The following is an 11964-nucleotide window of genomic DNA, read 5'->3' on the forward strand; positions in this document are numbered from 1 at the left end:
GTACCCGCAGTAACCTCTCAGTCCGCTGGTTACCAAGGACCCCTCTGCCTGCACCTTAGAATATTCAGACTCTGCTTCCACTGCCCCCTGAGGAGAGTTCCAGAAACCCCTGCTCCTCGGCCAGAATAAGTCCTCATCGTAAATGTGGCCCCTTCTCTATCAAACAGCGACCCCTCATTTGAGATTCTCCACGTACACTGTCTGGTGTTTCAGTCAAATCCCTGCTGACTCTTCCAAACCCCAATAGATACAAGTCCGGCCTGTCCACACTTTCCTCACCAGGTAACCCTTGGAAAAAGGTTCACTCGGGGATCCTGGAATGGAGGGATTGTCCAATGATAAAAGGTTCAACAGGTTCACACTCAGTGCAGGTTAGATGAATGAGAGATGATTTTATTGGAAGGTAAAAGGTTCCTGGGCTGTTGGGAGGGGGTTTTGTTCTCATGGGCACGGTCTCAGAATAAGATGAGGAAGAATTTCTTCTGTCAGAGGGTTGTGAGCCTTTGAAAGTCCTCACCACAGGGAGCCATACGGGCAATACCGTGGGTACAGATAAGGCTGACGTAGATTTCTACTCAATAGACAGCAGATTCTGGAATCTGGACAAACTAGAAAGGCGTTTACTTAGAGTAAAGGGAATTATGAGACACTCAGGCAGGAAATTGGAAGGTTAAATTGGGAACAAATGTTCTCAGGGAAAAGTACGGAAGAAAAGTGGCAAATATTCAGGGGATATTTGTGTGGAGTTCTACATAGGCATGTTCCAATGAGAAAGGGAAGTTACGATAGGATACAGGAACCGTGGTGTACAAAGGCTATAATAAATCTAGTCAAAAGGAAAAGAAAAGCTTACAAAATGTTCAGAGAGCTAGGTAATGTTAGAGATCTGGAAGAGTATAAGGCTAACAGGACGGAGCTTAAGAAAGAAATTAGAGCCAGAAGGGGCCATGAGAAGGCCTTGGCGGGGCAGGATTAAGGAAAACCCCAAGGCGTTCTACAAGTATGTGAAGAGCAGGGGGATAAGATACGAAAGAATAGGACCTATCAAGTGCAGCAGTGGGAAGGTGTGTATGGATCCAGAAGAAATAGCGGAGGTACTTAATGAATACTTTACGTCAGAAAAAAGACCTGGGGGATTGTAGTGAGGACTTGCAGCGGCCTGAAAAGCTTGAGCATGTAGATTTTATGAAAGAGGAGGTGCTGAAACTTCTTGAAAGCATCAAGTTGGATAAGTCGCTGGGACCGGATGAGATGTACCCCAGGTGCTGTGGAAGGCGAGGGAGGAGATTGCGGAGCCTCTGATGATGATCTTTGCATCATTAATGGAGATGAGAGAGGTTCCGGAGGATTGGAGGGTTGCGGATGTTGTTCCCTTATTCAAGAAATGGAGTAGAGATAGCCCAGGTAATTATAGACCAGTGGGTCTTACTTCAGTGGTTGGTAAGCTGATGGAGAAGATCCTGAGGGGCAGGATTTATGAACATTTGGAGAGGTATAATATGATTAGGAATAGTCAGCATGGCTTTGTCAAGGGCAGATCCTGCCTTACGAGCCTGATTGAATTTTTTGAGGATGTGACTAAGCACATCGATGAAGGGAGAGCAGTAGATGTAGTGTATATGGATTTCAGCAAGGCGTTTGATAAGGTGCCCCATGCGAGGCTTATGGAGAAGATGAGGAGACATGGGATCCAAGGGGACATTGCAGTGTGGATCCAGAACTGGCTGGCCCACAGAAGGCAAAGAGTGGTTGTTGACGGGTCATATCCTGCACGGAGGTCGGTGATCAGTGGTGTTCCTCAGGGATCTGTTCTAGGACTCTTTGTGATTTTTATAAACGACCTGGATGAGGAAGTGGAGGGGTGCGTTAGTAAGTTTGCGGATGACACAAAGGTTGGAGGTGTTGTGGATAGTGTGGAGGGCTGTCAGAGGTTACAGCGGGACATAGATAGGATGCAAAGCTGGGCTGAGAAGTGGCAGATGCAGTTCAACCCAGTTAAGTGTGAAGTGGTTCATTTTGGTAGGTCAAATATGATGGCAGAGTATAGTATTAATGGTAGGACTCTTGGCAGTGTGGAGGATCAGAGGGATCTTGGGGTCCGAGTCCATAGGACGCTCAAAGCGGCTGCACAGGTTGACTCTGTGGTGAAGAAGGCATGTGGTGTATTGTCCTTCATCAATTGTGGAGTGAATTTAGGAGCTGAGAGGTATCGTTACAGCTATATAGGTCCCTGGTCAGACCCCACTTGGAGTACTGTGCTCAGTTCTGGTCGCCTCACTACAGGAAGGATGTGGAAGCCATAGAAAGGGTGCAGAGGAGATTTACAAGGATGCTGCCTGGAATGCGGAACATGCCTTATGAAGGCAGGTTGAGGGAACTCAGCCTTTTCTCCTTGGAGCGACGGAGGATGAGGGGGGACCTGACAGAGGTGTATAAGATGATGAGAGGCATTGATTGGGTAGATAGTCAGAGGCTTTTCCCCAGGGCTGAAATGGTGGCCACAAGAGGACATAAGTTTAAGGTGCTGGGTAATAGATGCAGAGGAGATGTCAGGGGTAAGTTTTTTACTCAGAGAGTGGCGAGTGCGTGGAATGGGCTGTCGGAAACGGTGCTGGAGGCGGATACGATAGGGTCTTTCAAGAGACTGTTAGATAGGTACATGGAGCTGAGAAAAATAGTGGGCTATGGATAAGCCTAGTAATGTCTAAGGTAGGGACATGTTCGGCACAGCTTTGTAGGTTTTCTATGTTTCCATGTTTCTAAAAACAAACTGTGGGGGGATCTCAGTGTGTTGGGCAGCATCTGTGGGGGGAGAGGGATGGTTGACGTTTTGGACTGAAACCCTGCACCAGCACTGAGAGTGGAGGGGCAAGATGGCCGGTGTAGAGAGGGAGGGGTGAGGTGGGGACTGGTGGAGCCAGTTAAGGGGCCCAGCTGCCCAATATCTCCCCCTTTATCCAGTTCTACCTACCACCTCCAGCTCCTGCCGCTCCCTTTCCCCCTCCCCTCCCCTCCCCTCCCCTCCCCCTCCCCTCCCCTCCCCTCCCCGCACACACCTCCCCTCCCCTCCCCTCCCCTCCCCGCACACACCTCCCCTCCCCTCCCCTCCCCTCCCCTACCTGTGCCATCTGCCCATCACCCACCTCCTCGGCTCCCCAACCACCTCCAGCAACCCCCCTTCCCCATCGCTCCTTCCCGCTCCTACATCCAGTACTGACCATCCCCCTCTCCACTCAAGTGCTGGTGCAGAAACATCGACCATCCCTCCACCTCCACAGATGCCGGCCGACCCGCTGGGTTCCTCCTGTAGGTTGTTTTTTGACGGGGAGTCGTGGGCTTTGGGGAAAGGACGGGGAAGCGGTTGGCAGTGATGGGTCGGCCATGATCTGGTTGAATGGTGGAGCAGGCTCGAAGGGCTGAATGGCCCCTTTCCATTACCACTTGCTGTGGTCTTCTAGTCCTAACCAACTCAACATTGCCTGGGGCGTCGGAGGCTGAGGGGTGACCTAAGAGAGAGGTACACAAGAGGCGTGGACAGGGTGGAGTCCTCTCCCTGGGGTGGGGGATCAAGAACCAGAGGGCATGGGTTGAGGATGGGAGGGGATCTGAGGGATGAATTATTGACCCGGAGACCCCCTCACTGCCCCCGGTCTCACCGCTCCCTCCTCCACAGGTTTTCTTTGCCATGTTTGCCGACAGCAGTGTCCCTGAGCCCCGACTGGACTACAACAACATGTTGCTGTACTTCAGTGGCCACCCGAACCCTGCCCAGGGGCTACACCAGGCTCTCAGCATCACCTTGGGAGCCCCCCTCCCCTGGACACCCCCGTCCACCTCCAGCCTCCTCAAGGTGAGTGGAGGGGAGGGGGGAGTGAGGGTGTTGCAGAGTGTGAGGGGAGGGGGAGGGGTGTGTGGGGGTTTGCGGAGTGGGGGGGATGGAATGTGTGTGGGAGGGGGTCAGGAAGGGGAACTCGGATCCAGTGGAAACACTCCTCCAGCTCTGTCTCTCCAGTCGTCTCTCCCAGCCCCCATGCTCTCCCCACCCCTCTCTCTCCCCCTTCCCCTCCCCTCTCCCCTCCCCTCTCCCCACCCTCTCTCCCCACCCTCTCTCCCCCCCCTCTCTCCCCCTCCCTCTCCTCCCCCTCTCCCCTCCCCCTCTCCCCCCTCTCCCCCTCTCCCTCTCCCCCCTCTCCCCACCCTCTCTCCCCACTCCCCCTCCCACCTCCCTCCCCCTCTCCTCCCCCCTCTCCCCTCCCCCTCTCCCCCCTCCCCTCCCCCTCTCCCCCCTCTCCCCACCCTCTCTCCCCACTCTCTCCCACCTCCCTCTCCCTCCCCCTCTCCTCCCCCCTCTCCCCCTCCCCTTCTCCCCCCTCTCCCCTCCCCCCTCTCTCCCCACTCTCTCCCACCTCCCTCTCCTCCCCCCTCTCCTCCCCCCTCTCCACTCCCCCTCCCCCTCCCCCTCTCCCCCTCCCCCTCTCCCCCTGTCCCCCTCCTCTCCCCTCTCCCCCTCCCCTGCCCTTCCCCCCCTCTCTTCTCCCCCATCCCTCCCCCCCCTCGCTCTGTACACCACACTGTGGTTGCTCAGACAGGTTGCAATCACTGCCAATCCTCAGGGACTCCGTTGAGCACCTTTGCTCCATCTGCTGAACCAGTCGGGATCGCCAGTGGCCGACCATTTTAATTCCAGTTCCCATTCTCCCGGGCAGTCTCCAACCTGCTCCCCCTCTGTCCCTTCCCCACCTGATCCCACTGGCCCCCATCTCTCTCCCACCTCCCAGCTTCTGACATCACTCCCACTCTCCCCCCCCCCTCACCTGCCCATCACCCGCCCTCACCTGGATCCACCTCTCACCTGCCAGCTCTTGCTCCACCCCCTCCCCCCGCCCTTTTATACCAGCTCTCTCTCCTCTTTCTTTCCAGTCCTGATGGAGGGTCTTGTCTTGAAACGTCAGCCGTCCATTTCCCTCCACGGATGCTGCCCGACCCACTGCAGTTTGTGTGTTGCCCAAGGACTTAGTGCTGCCCCTGTGCTGAGTGCGGCGTGTTGGTGGGGCGGGGCAGAGGGGTCTTGAGTCTGTGTATAGCCCATGCTGTTGCAGCCCTGTCCTGGGGGAGTGCCTGTGAGGGACAGTGCGGAGGGGCTTCGATAGATGTGTGCTCTACCTCGACATGCCCTTGTTTTGCAGTCAGAGCCATGCGCTCCTCAGCACGTCCCCAAGAGAAGCCCGATGCCGGATGGATCCCCAACCCCGGATGAATCCCTGACCTTGGCAGAGAAGGTGCCTCTGTCAGCACTGTTCCAAGTCGTGACCCACGGAGTCACTGAGATTGGAGACATCCATCGGCACAGGAGTCAGGACGAGGAATGGCTCCGTCACTGCAAGGTGTAACACCAGTGTGTCTGTTTATCTGTCACCGAGGGAGGGGGATCGGGTCACTGGTTAGTGAAGGAGGGAACTGGTTAGTGAGGGAAGGTTCTGGTTAGTGAGGGAGGGTGTACCAGGAGTCTCACTGAAGAGTCAGAGGCTCTGGGGGAGGGGGTGGGGGAGAGCTGACAAATGATGAGAGGAGCAGACAGGATGGACGGTCAGAGTCTTTTCCCCAGGGTAGGAATGTCAAATCCTGGAGAGCACCGGTTTAAGGTGAGGGGGGATCTTTAAAGGAGATGTACAGGGTAATCTTGCACAGAGAGCGGTGGGTGCCTGGAATAGGCTGCTAGGGGTGGTGGTGGAGGCAGATACGATAGCAGTGAAGGGTCTCGGCCTGAAACGTCGACGTTTCAGGTTTATTTCCCTCCATCGATGCTGCCTGACCTGCAGAATTTCATGTCCATGATTGTGGTGTTTAATAGGCTGTTAGACATGCAGGGAATGGAGGGAGGCAGATCACGTACAGGCAGAAGGGATTTAGTTTGGACTGGCATCGTGCTCGTTGCAGACATGGTGAGCCGCAGGACCTGTTCCTGTGCTGTACTGTTCTGTCAGCCAATGGGGGCACACAGAAGGTGAAGCTGTCGACCAATGGGGGTGCACAGAAGGTGAGGCTGTCGGCCAATGGGGGTGCACAGAAGGTGAAGTTGTCAGCCAATGGGGACGCATAGAAGGTGATCTGGAAGGAAGCAGAAGGTTTCAGACAGCAAACAAGGCGGATGGATTGGATGAAGCAGGTTTGGGGAGAGCTTTACCTGCAGAGGGTGCTGGAGGACTGGGACTCTCTGCCTGTAGCTGCAGAAACCCTCCACAGTTAGACAGCACTGGGATGGATGTGTACTTGAAGAACTGTGAGCTGCCGAGCTACAGACTTGATTGGGTTTTTTGAGGAGGTGACAAAGGTGATCGATGAAGGTAGAGCTGTGGATACACAGGAGAGACTTCAGGTGCTGGAAATCTGGATCAACACACAAAATGCTGGAGTAACTCTGTGGGTCAGGCATCAGGAATGAAGGGTCTCAACCCGAAACGTCGACTATTCATTTCCCTCCACAGATACTGCCTGACCCGCTGAGTTCCTCCAGCATTTTGTGCAGAGCAGCGGATGTTGTCTTTAAGTAAGGTACTTGACAAGATCCCTCATGGAACACACTTCCAGAAGATTAAGATGCATGGGATCCACGGTGACTTGGCCGATTGGATTCAGACTTGGCTTGTCCATAGAAGACAGAGGTTAGTGATCGATGGGACTTATTCTGGCTGGAGGTCCATGACTGGTGGTGTTAGAACATAGAACAGCACAGCACAGTACAGGCCCTTCTGCCCATGATGTTGTGCCGACCTATATTAACCTACTCCATGGTCAATCTAACCCTTCCCTCCTACGCAGCCCATAACCCTCCATTTTTCTTACATCCATGTCCCTACCTAAGAGTCTTTTAAAAATCCGCAGGGATCCGTACAGGGACCTCTGCTGTTTGTGCTGTATATAAATGACCTGGATGAAAATGTGGATGGGTGGGTTAGTAAGTTTGCAGATGATACAAAGATCGGAGGTGTGGATAGTGTAGAAAATTGCCAAAGGATACAGCGGGATATATATTGTTCCCATGGGTAGGTGAGACTAGAACCAGGGGACGTAGGCTCAAGATACGGGGCAGCAGATTTAGGATGGAGATGAGGAGAAACTGCTTTTCCCAGAGAGTAGTGAATCTGTGGAATTCTCTGCCCAGGGCAGCAGTAGAGGCTACCTCATTAAATAGATTTAGGACACAGTTAGATTTTTGCATAGTAAGCGAATTAAGGGTTATGGGGAAACGGCAGGTGGGTGGATCTGAGTCCACGGCCAGATCAGCCATGATCTTATTGAACTGGCGGAGCAGGCTCAACGGGCCGGATGGCCGACTCCTGCTCCTATTTCTTATGTTCTTATTGATATTGATCATTTGCAGATATAGGTGGAGAAATGGCAGATGGAGTTTAATCTGGACAAGTGTGACGTGTTTCACTTTGGGAGATCAAATGTAAAGGGACAGGACAGAGTTAATGACAGGACCCTTAACAGTGTTGATGTACAGAGGGGTTTTGGGGTCCAAGTCCATAGCTCCCTGAAAGTGGCTGCACAGGTGGGAGTGGGTGAGAGAGAGGGTGTACGGCACACTTGCCTTTATTAGTCAAGACATTGAGTTCAAGGGTCAGGAAGTTATGTTGCAGATTTATAAAACTCTGGTTAGGCTGCATCTGGAGTATTGGATTCAGTTCTGGTTGCCCCATTGTAGGAGGGATGTAGAGGCTTTGGAGAGGGTACTAAAGAGGTTCGCCAGGATGCTGCCTGGATTAGAGGGCATGTGCTATAGGAAAGTTTGGATAAACTTGGATTATTTTCTCTGGAGCAGCAGAGGCTGAGGGGAGACCTGATAGAGGTTTATAAGAGAGGCATAGATAGACAGTCGGTATCTTTTTCCCAGGGCCGAAATGTCTAATACCAGAGGGCATGCATTTAAGGTGAGAGGGGGTAAGTTCAAAGGAGATGTGTGGGGCAAGTTTTTTTTTACACAGAGAGTGGTGGGTGCCTGGAATGTGCTGCCAGGGGTGGTGTGGAGGCAGATACGATAGAGGCGTTGAAGAGGCTCCTGGAGAGCCACATGAATGTGCAGAGAATGGAGGGACATGGGCATTGTGTAGGCAGAAGGGATTAGGTGTCATTGGCTTAAATAGTTTGGCACAACACTGTGGGCTGAAGGGCCTGTTGCCGTGCAGTGCAGGAATAACCCAACAACAGGAAGGACAGCACAAAGTTTCACGTACGGAGCCAGGGTCTGGAGAAAGGATGAAGCAGTCACTGAGGTGCGGAACACTGCGGTTGTAATAACACCAAAGTCTGGAGACACAGCAGAACAAGCAGAGGAGGCTGTCCTTACCAAAGGTTAATGGTTTCTTATTTCTGATAAAAGGTTCCTGGGCTAAAGTGTTAACTTTGCTTCTGTCTCCCCAGATGCTGCCTGACCTGCTGAGTCCTATTTGTGCTGCGTACTGTCAGCCACAGTGTGTGTCGGAGGAAGTGGGTTCCCTGAAATGAGGTTGGGCAAACATCACTCGGTTACAAAGCACTCACTGTCTTTGCTGTTCTTTGCAGCATTTCACCCAAGTCTACAAGGAGCTGGGATCAAAGGAGCTGGAGCCACTTCCATTCAACGTCTTGCTGAAACATCCTGTCATCATGGACTTCATCACCAACACTGCACTGTTCAGCCAGCCTGTGAGGATCGTTCTGTCACTCCGCCACTGCGTGTCCCCCTCTGTCCCACTCACACACACCAGCACTCTCTCTCTCTCTGACTCATTCTCCTCTCTCTGTCCTTCTCACATTCTTGCTTTGAACAGACTGACTGTAACCAGTCTCGAACTGTGCCTCTCTCACCATCTCTGCTCCTCCAGCTCACTCACTCTCTTTTAGGCTTCCATAGTGTGCTGTATGGAAACCTCTCCCTCCTCTGGACAGGCCTTCAGTGATGCAGCCTCGGTCCTCCTCGCTCTGGTTCTGCTGCCCCTCCCTCACACTTGTTCATTCATGCTCAGGATCACGGAATTATAAAGGGACTGAGCCTGACCAGTGTGTGTTCTGCAGCTCTCTCCAGCTCTCTGCTCCCTTCTCTCTCACGTCCACTCTCCCCAGCTCGTCCCAACCCCTCCCAATGGGAGTGAGTTCCCCATTCTCACTGCTCTCTGGAGAGAGGAGGCTCCTTCTGAATTCCCTGTTGGATTTGTTGTTTCGGACACTGCTGGCCTCTGACTGCAGCGTTCCCCACGAGTGGAACACCCAGCCCGCATCCAATCCATCCACCCTGCACCACTTTATAAATTTCCTTCAGGTCACCCATCAGCTTTCTGTTCTCAGGAGAACAGAGGCCCATTCTGTTCACCCATTCCCTGCAGGCCTACTACAAAGACCAGTTGGCTCATTGAGTCAATGCTGGCTCCTAGAACAGCCATCTCATGAGCCCCATTCCCCACTCGTTCCCTGGATCCTACAGGATATTGTCGCTCGTGTTTCTCCTGCAGGCCGTGTGCTCCAAATTGGAGCCCAGCAGTTTCTCCGCACACCTCTGTACCTCCTCCCCCAGATTTCCAATCTCTTCTCCTGGTCTTGTCCTATCACTACTGGGAACAACTCCCTTCTACCTCCTCCAGCTAATCTGTCAGGGTCTTGTCCACCTCTCTCAAACCTCCCTCAATCCCGGCTTCTCCGCTCGATCACTGTCCTCTGGCACTCTCTCCCTCTGCTCCTTGCCGTTACACTCTCAGGTTGGGCTCCCTGACTGAGACTTGTATTGCATTGTCTCTGTGTACGTCCCTCCCTCCCCCCACTGCCCCACTCTCCCCCTTCTTCCACTTCCCCATCTCCTGCTCCCCCTTCCCCCCTTCTCCGCTCCGCCCCCTCCCAGTCCCCTCTCCTTCTCTCCCCACCTCCCTCTCCCACCCTCCCCTCGTCCCTCCCTCATTCCCTTCCTCTCTTGAATCACTACTGCTCTCCCAACGTCTCTCCTCTCTACTCCACCCTATTCCTCATCCCCAGCTCCATCACCGACCCCATCACCGACCCCACCCACACGCGGATTCCCACACCCACCACCGGACATGTACCGCGCCTGTCACTCTCAGATCGCCTCCTCGTCACTCCCACCATTCCTGTTACTTCCTCATATCCTCACCCCCCAACCCCCTCCCTCACCGCCCCACCCACCCATCTCCCTCTCCCAGTCCCCTCCCCTCCTCTCACTGACCCTGTCTGTCTGCTGATGCAGGACGTCTGGGCTGTGGTGCAGAAGTGGTCTGTGGAAGGTGAGGGTGTCGCCAACAGCTCTCCTGAACCGTCGGTGGAAATGGGTCCGAGCACTCCGACTGACGACACAGGGCCGAGACAGAGCCGACGGAGAGTGCCCAGGGTGTGAAGCTTCCAATTGTAGCTGGCATCACCAAACACCAATAAACTCACAGATACATCGCTGTCTCATTCCTTGGCTATGGGTCTGTGGGACACCGTGTCTCTACTGATGCAGGGCTCTGAGATACTGAGATCCCTGACGCTCAAAGTGAGCTTGGTGCAGCCAGGTGGACCCCTGTGTGCCCAGTGCCTGCCTTTGTCTGCCTGTCCCCTTCCCTCCTGTGCAGCCCTTTCCTGGGCTCAGGGACAGCTGGCAGACCAGAGGGGGCACGGCCAAGGCTTACAGACCCCTCTGGGACCTGCACTGGAGGTCCCCAGACGGGAGCCTGATCACCGGGCACTGACCCCCACAACATCAGAACCCTCGAGCATGCCCCACCATTCAACCAGCTCTGCATACACTCAACAACTCTGTGAGGAGCTGCATTGCAAAGACAGAGATCCCTCACCTCATCCCCATCACCCCCTTCACCCTAGCGCTGCCTCTCCCTCCTGCCCCTGACCCCCCACCCCCCCAACCTTTGTCCATCCACACTCCTGAGTTCATGTTCAAAGGGACTCTGACTGTTTAATTTTGATGAGATCAGCTCTGTAGCCCACAGAGCCAGCTTCGCCCTCAACCCACACTGCATAGGCCCGTGCATGGGATCTCTTCCTCCAGGTATGGACAGCACCCTCCACAAACATCTCAATGTGATCGTGGCTGATCCTGTACCTCACAGACTACTGCCCCACCCTGCCCCAGAGATCAGTCTGGAGACCCGGTACCTACCGCCGAGAAGGTCCCATCAAAGGCCTGTGCACTCACAGTAAGCCTTGTACTTGTACTCCAGCCCCCTGCAGTCGGTCTGCTCGTCGCCCCTTGGATAGTCTGCCTGCCCTGAAGCTCTCCACCAGCATTCCCCTGCACAGCACCACCAGTCCCTCACCATTAAACGCCCTTCACCCTTGTTCACCCCACCAGGCTCGATAATGTCCCCACACTGAGGACAGGATACCTGAGGGTCAATGTGGTGTTCTGAAAAGGGAATGGTGTCTAACAATCTTATTGAAGTTCTTTGGGGATGTAAGTAGCAGGGTGGACAATTCGGCAACTGTCCGAACCAGCACCTTGCAGATGGTAGAATGGGTTTGGGGTGTCACCCTGTTCTTTGTACAGTGAACCCCTCAACCTCTTCACACCACCACCTTCAGCATGGAGAGGGTGTGGTGCCCTGCCCCTGCCTGGGTGCCCCGCCCCACCCTGCCTTACCTCATCCTGCTCCACCTTTCCTAACCCCCCCAGCCCTGACATCCGTCTGCACTGGAATCCATCTACCCAATGCCCATCTGTTGGTTCAGTAAATCTCTCGTGTTCCCCAAGCTGTCCCTGGGTGTGACTGTCAGCCCTGGGGAGGTGGGTTGTGACCACCCTGGCAGTGACCCTTGCCCACACACCTCTGCTACCCCCGTCTACACCCGGTGTGGTTGGGTTGTTTGTGTCAAGCTGTGGTTACCTTGCTCCAGTTCTGAGTACCTGCAGAACCACTGGTGGTGTCACCAGGCTGCAGACAAGCTGAGGCAGAACTCCCAGAGGTAAACGAGCTGACA

The 11964-nt window shown here is 54.2% G+C and overlaps 2 protein-coding genes across 2 annotated transcripts in view; both read left to right on the forward strand.

Moving 5' to 3' along the window:
* LOC127572506 (sperm flagellar protein 2-like) overlaps nt 1–10432 on the forward strand; it is an 80480-nt gene extending 70048 nt beyond the window's left edge. The window contains exons 29-32 of the mRNA XM_052019865.1: nt 3674–3850; nt 5187–5384; nt 8566–8688; nt 10235–10432. Of these exons, the coding sequence (XP_051875825.1) occupies nt 3674–3850; nt 5187–5384; nt 8566–8688; nt 10235–10381 (645 nt within the window). The 3' untranslated portion in view covers nt 10382–10432. The remainder of the gene's footprint in view (nt 1–3673; nt 3851–5186; nt 5385–8565; nt 8689–10234) is intronic.
* Nucleotides 10433–10453: 21 nt separating this feature from the next.
* The window catches only part of cplane1 (ciliogenesis and planar polarity effector 1), a 158175-nt gene continuing 156664 nt past the window's right edge, over nt 10454–11964 (forward strand). The window contains 1 exon segment of the mRNA XM_052019796.1: nt 10454–10522. Within this exon segment, the coding sequence (XP_051875756.1) occupies nt 10454–10522 (69 nt within the window).

This window comes from Pristis pectinata, chromosome 7 (genome assembly GCF_009764475.1).
Source record: "Pristis pectinata isolate sPriPec2 chromosome 7, sPriPec2.1.pri, whole genome shotgun sequence".
Taxonomy (NCBI): domain Eukaryota; kingdom Metazoa; phylum Chordata; class Chondrichthyes; order Rhinopristiformes; family Pristidae; genus Pristis; species Pristis pectinata.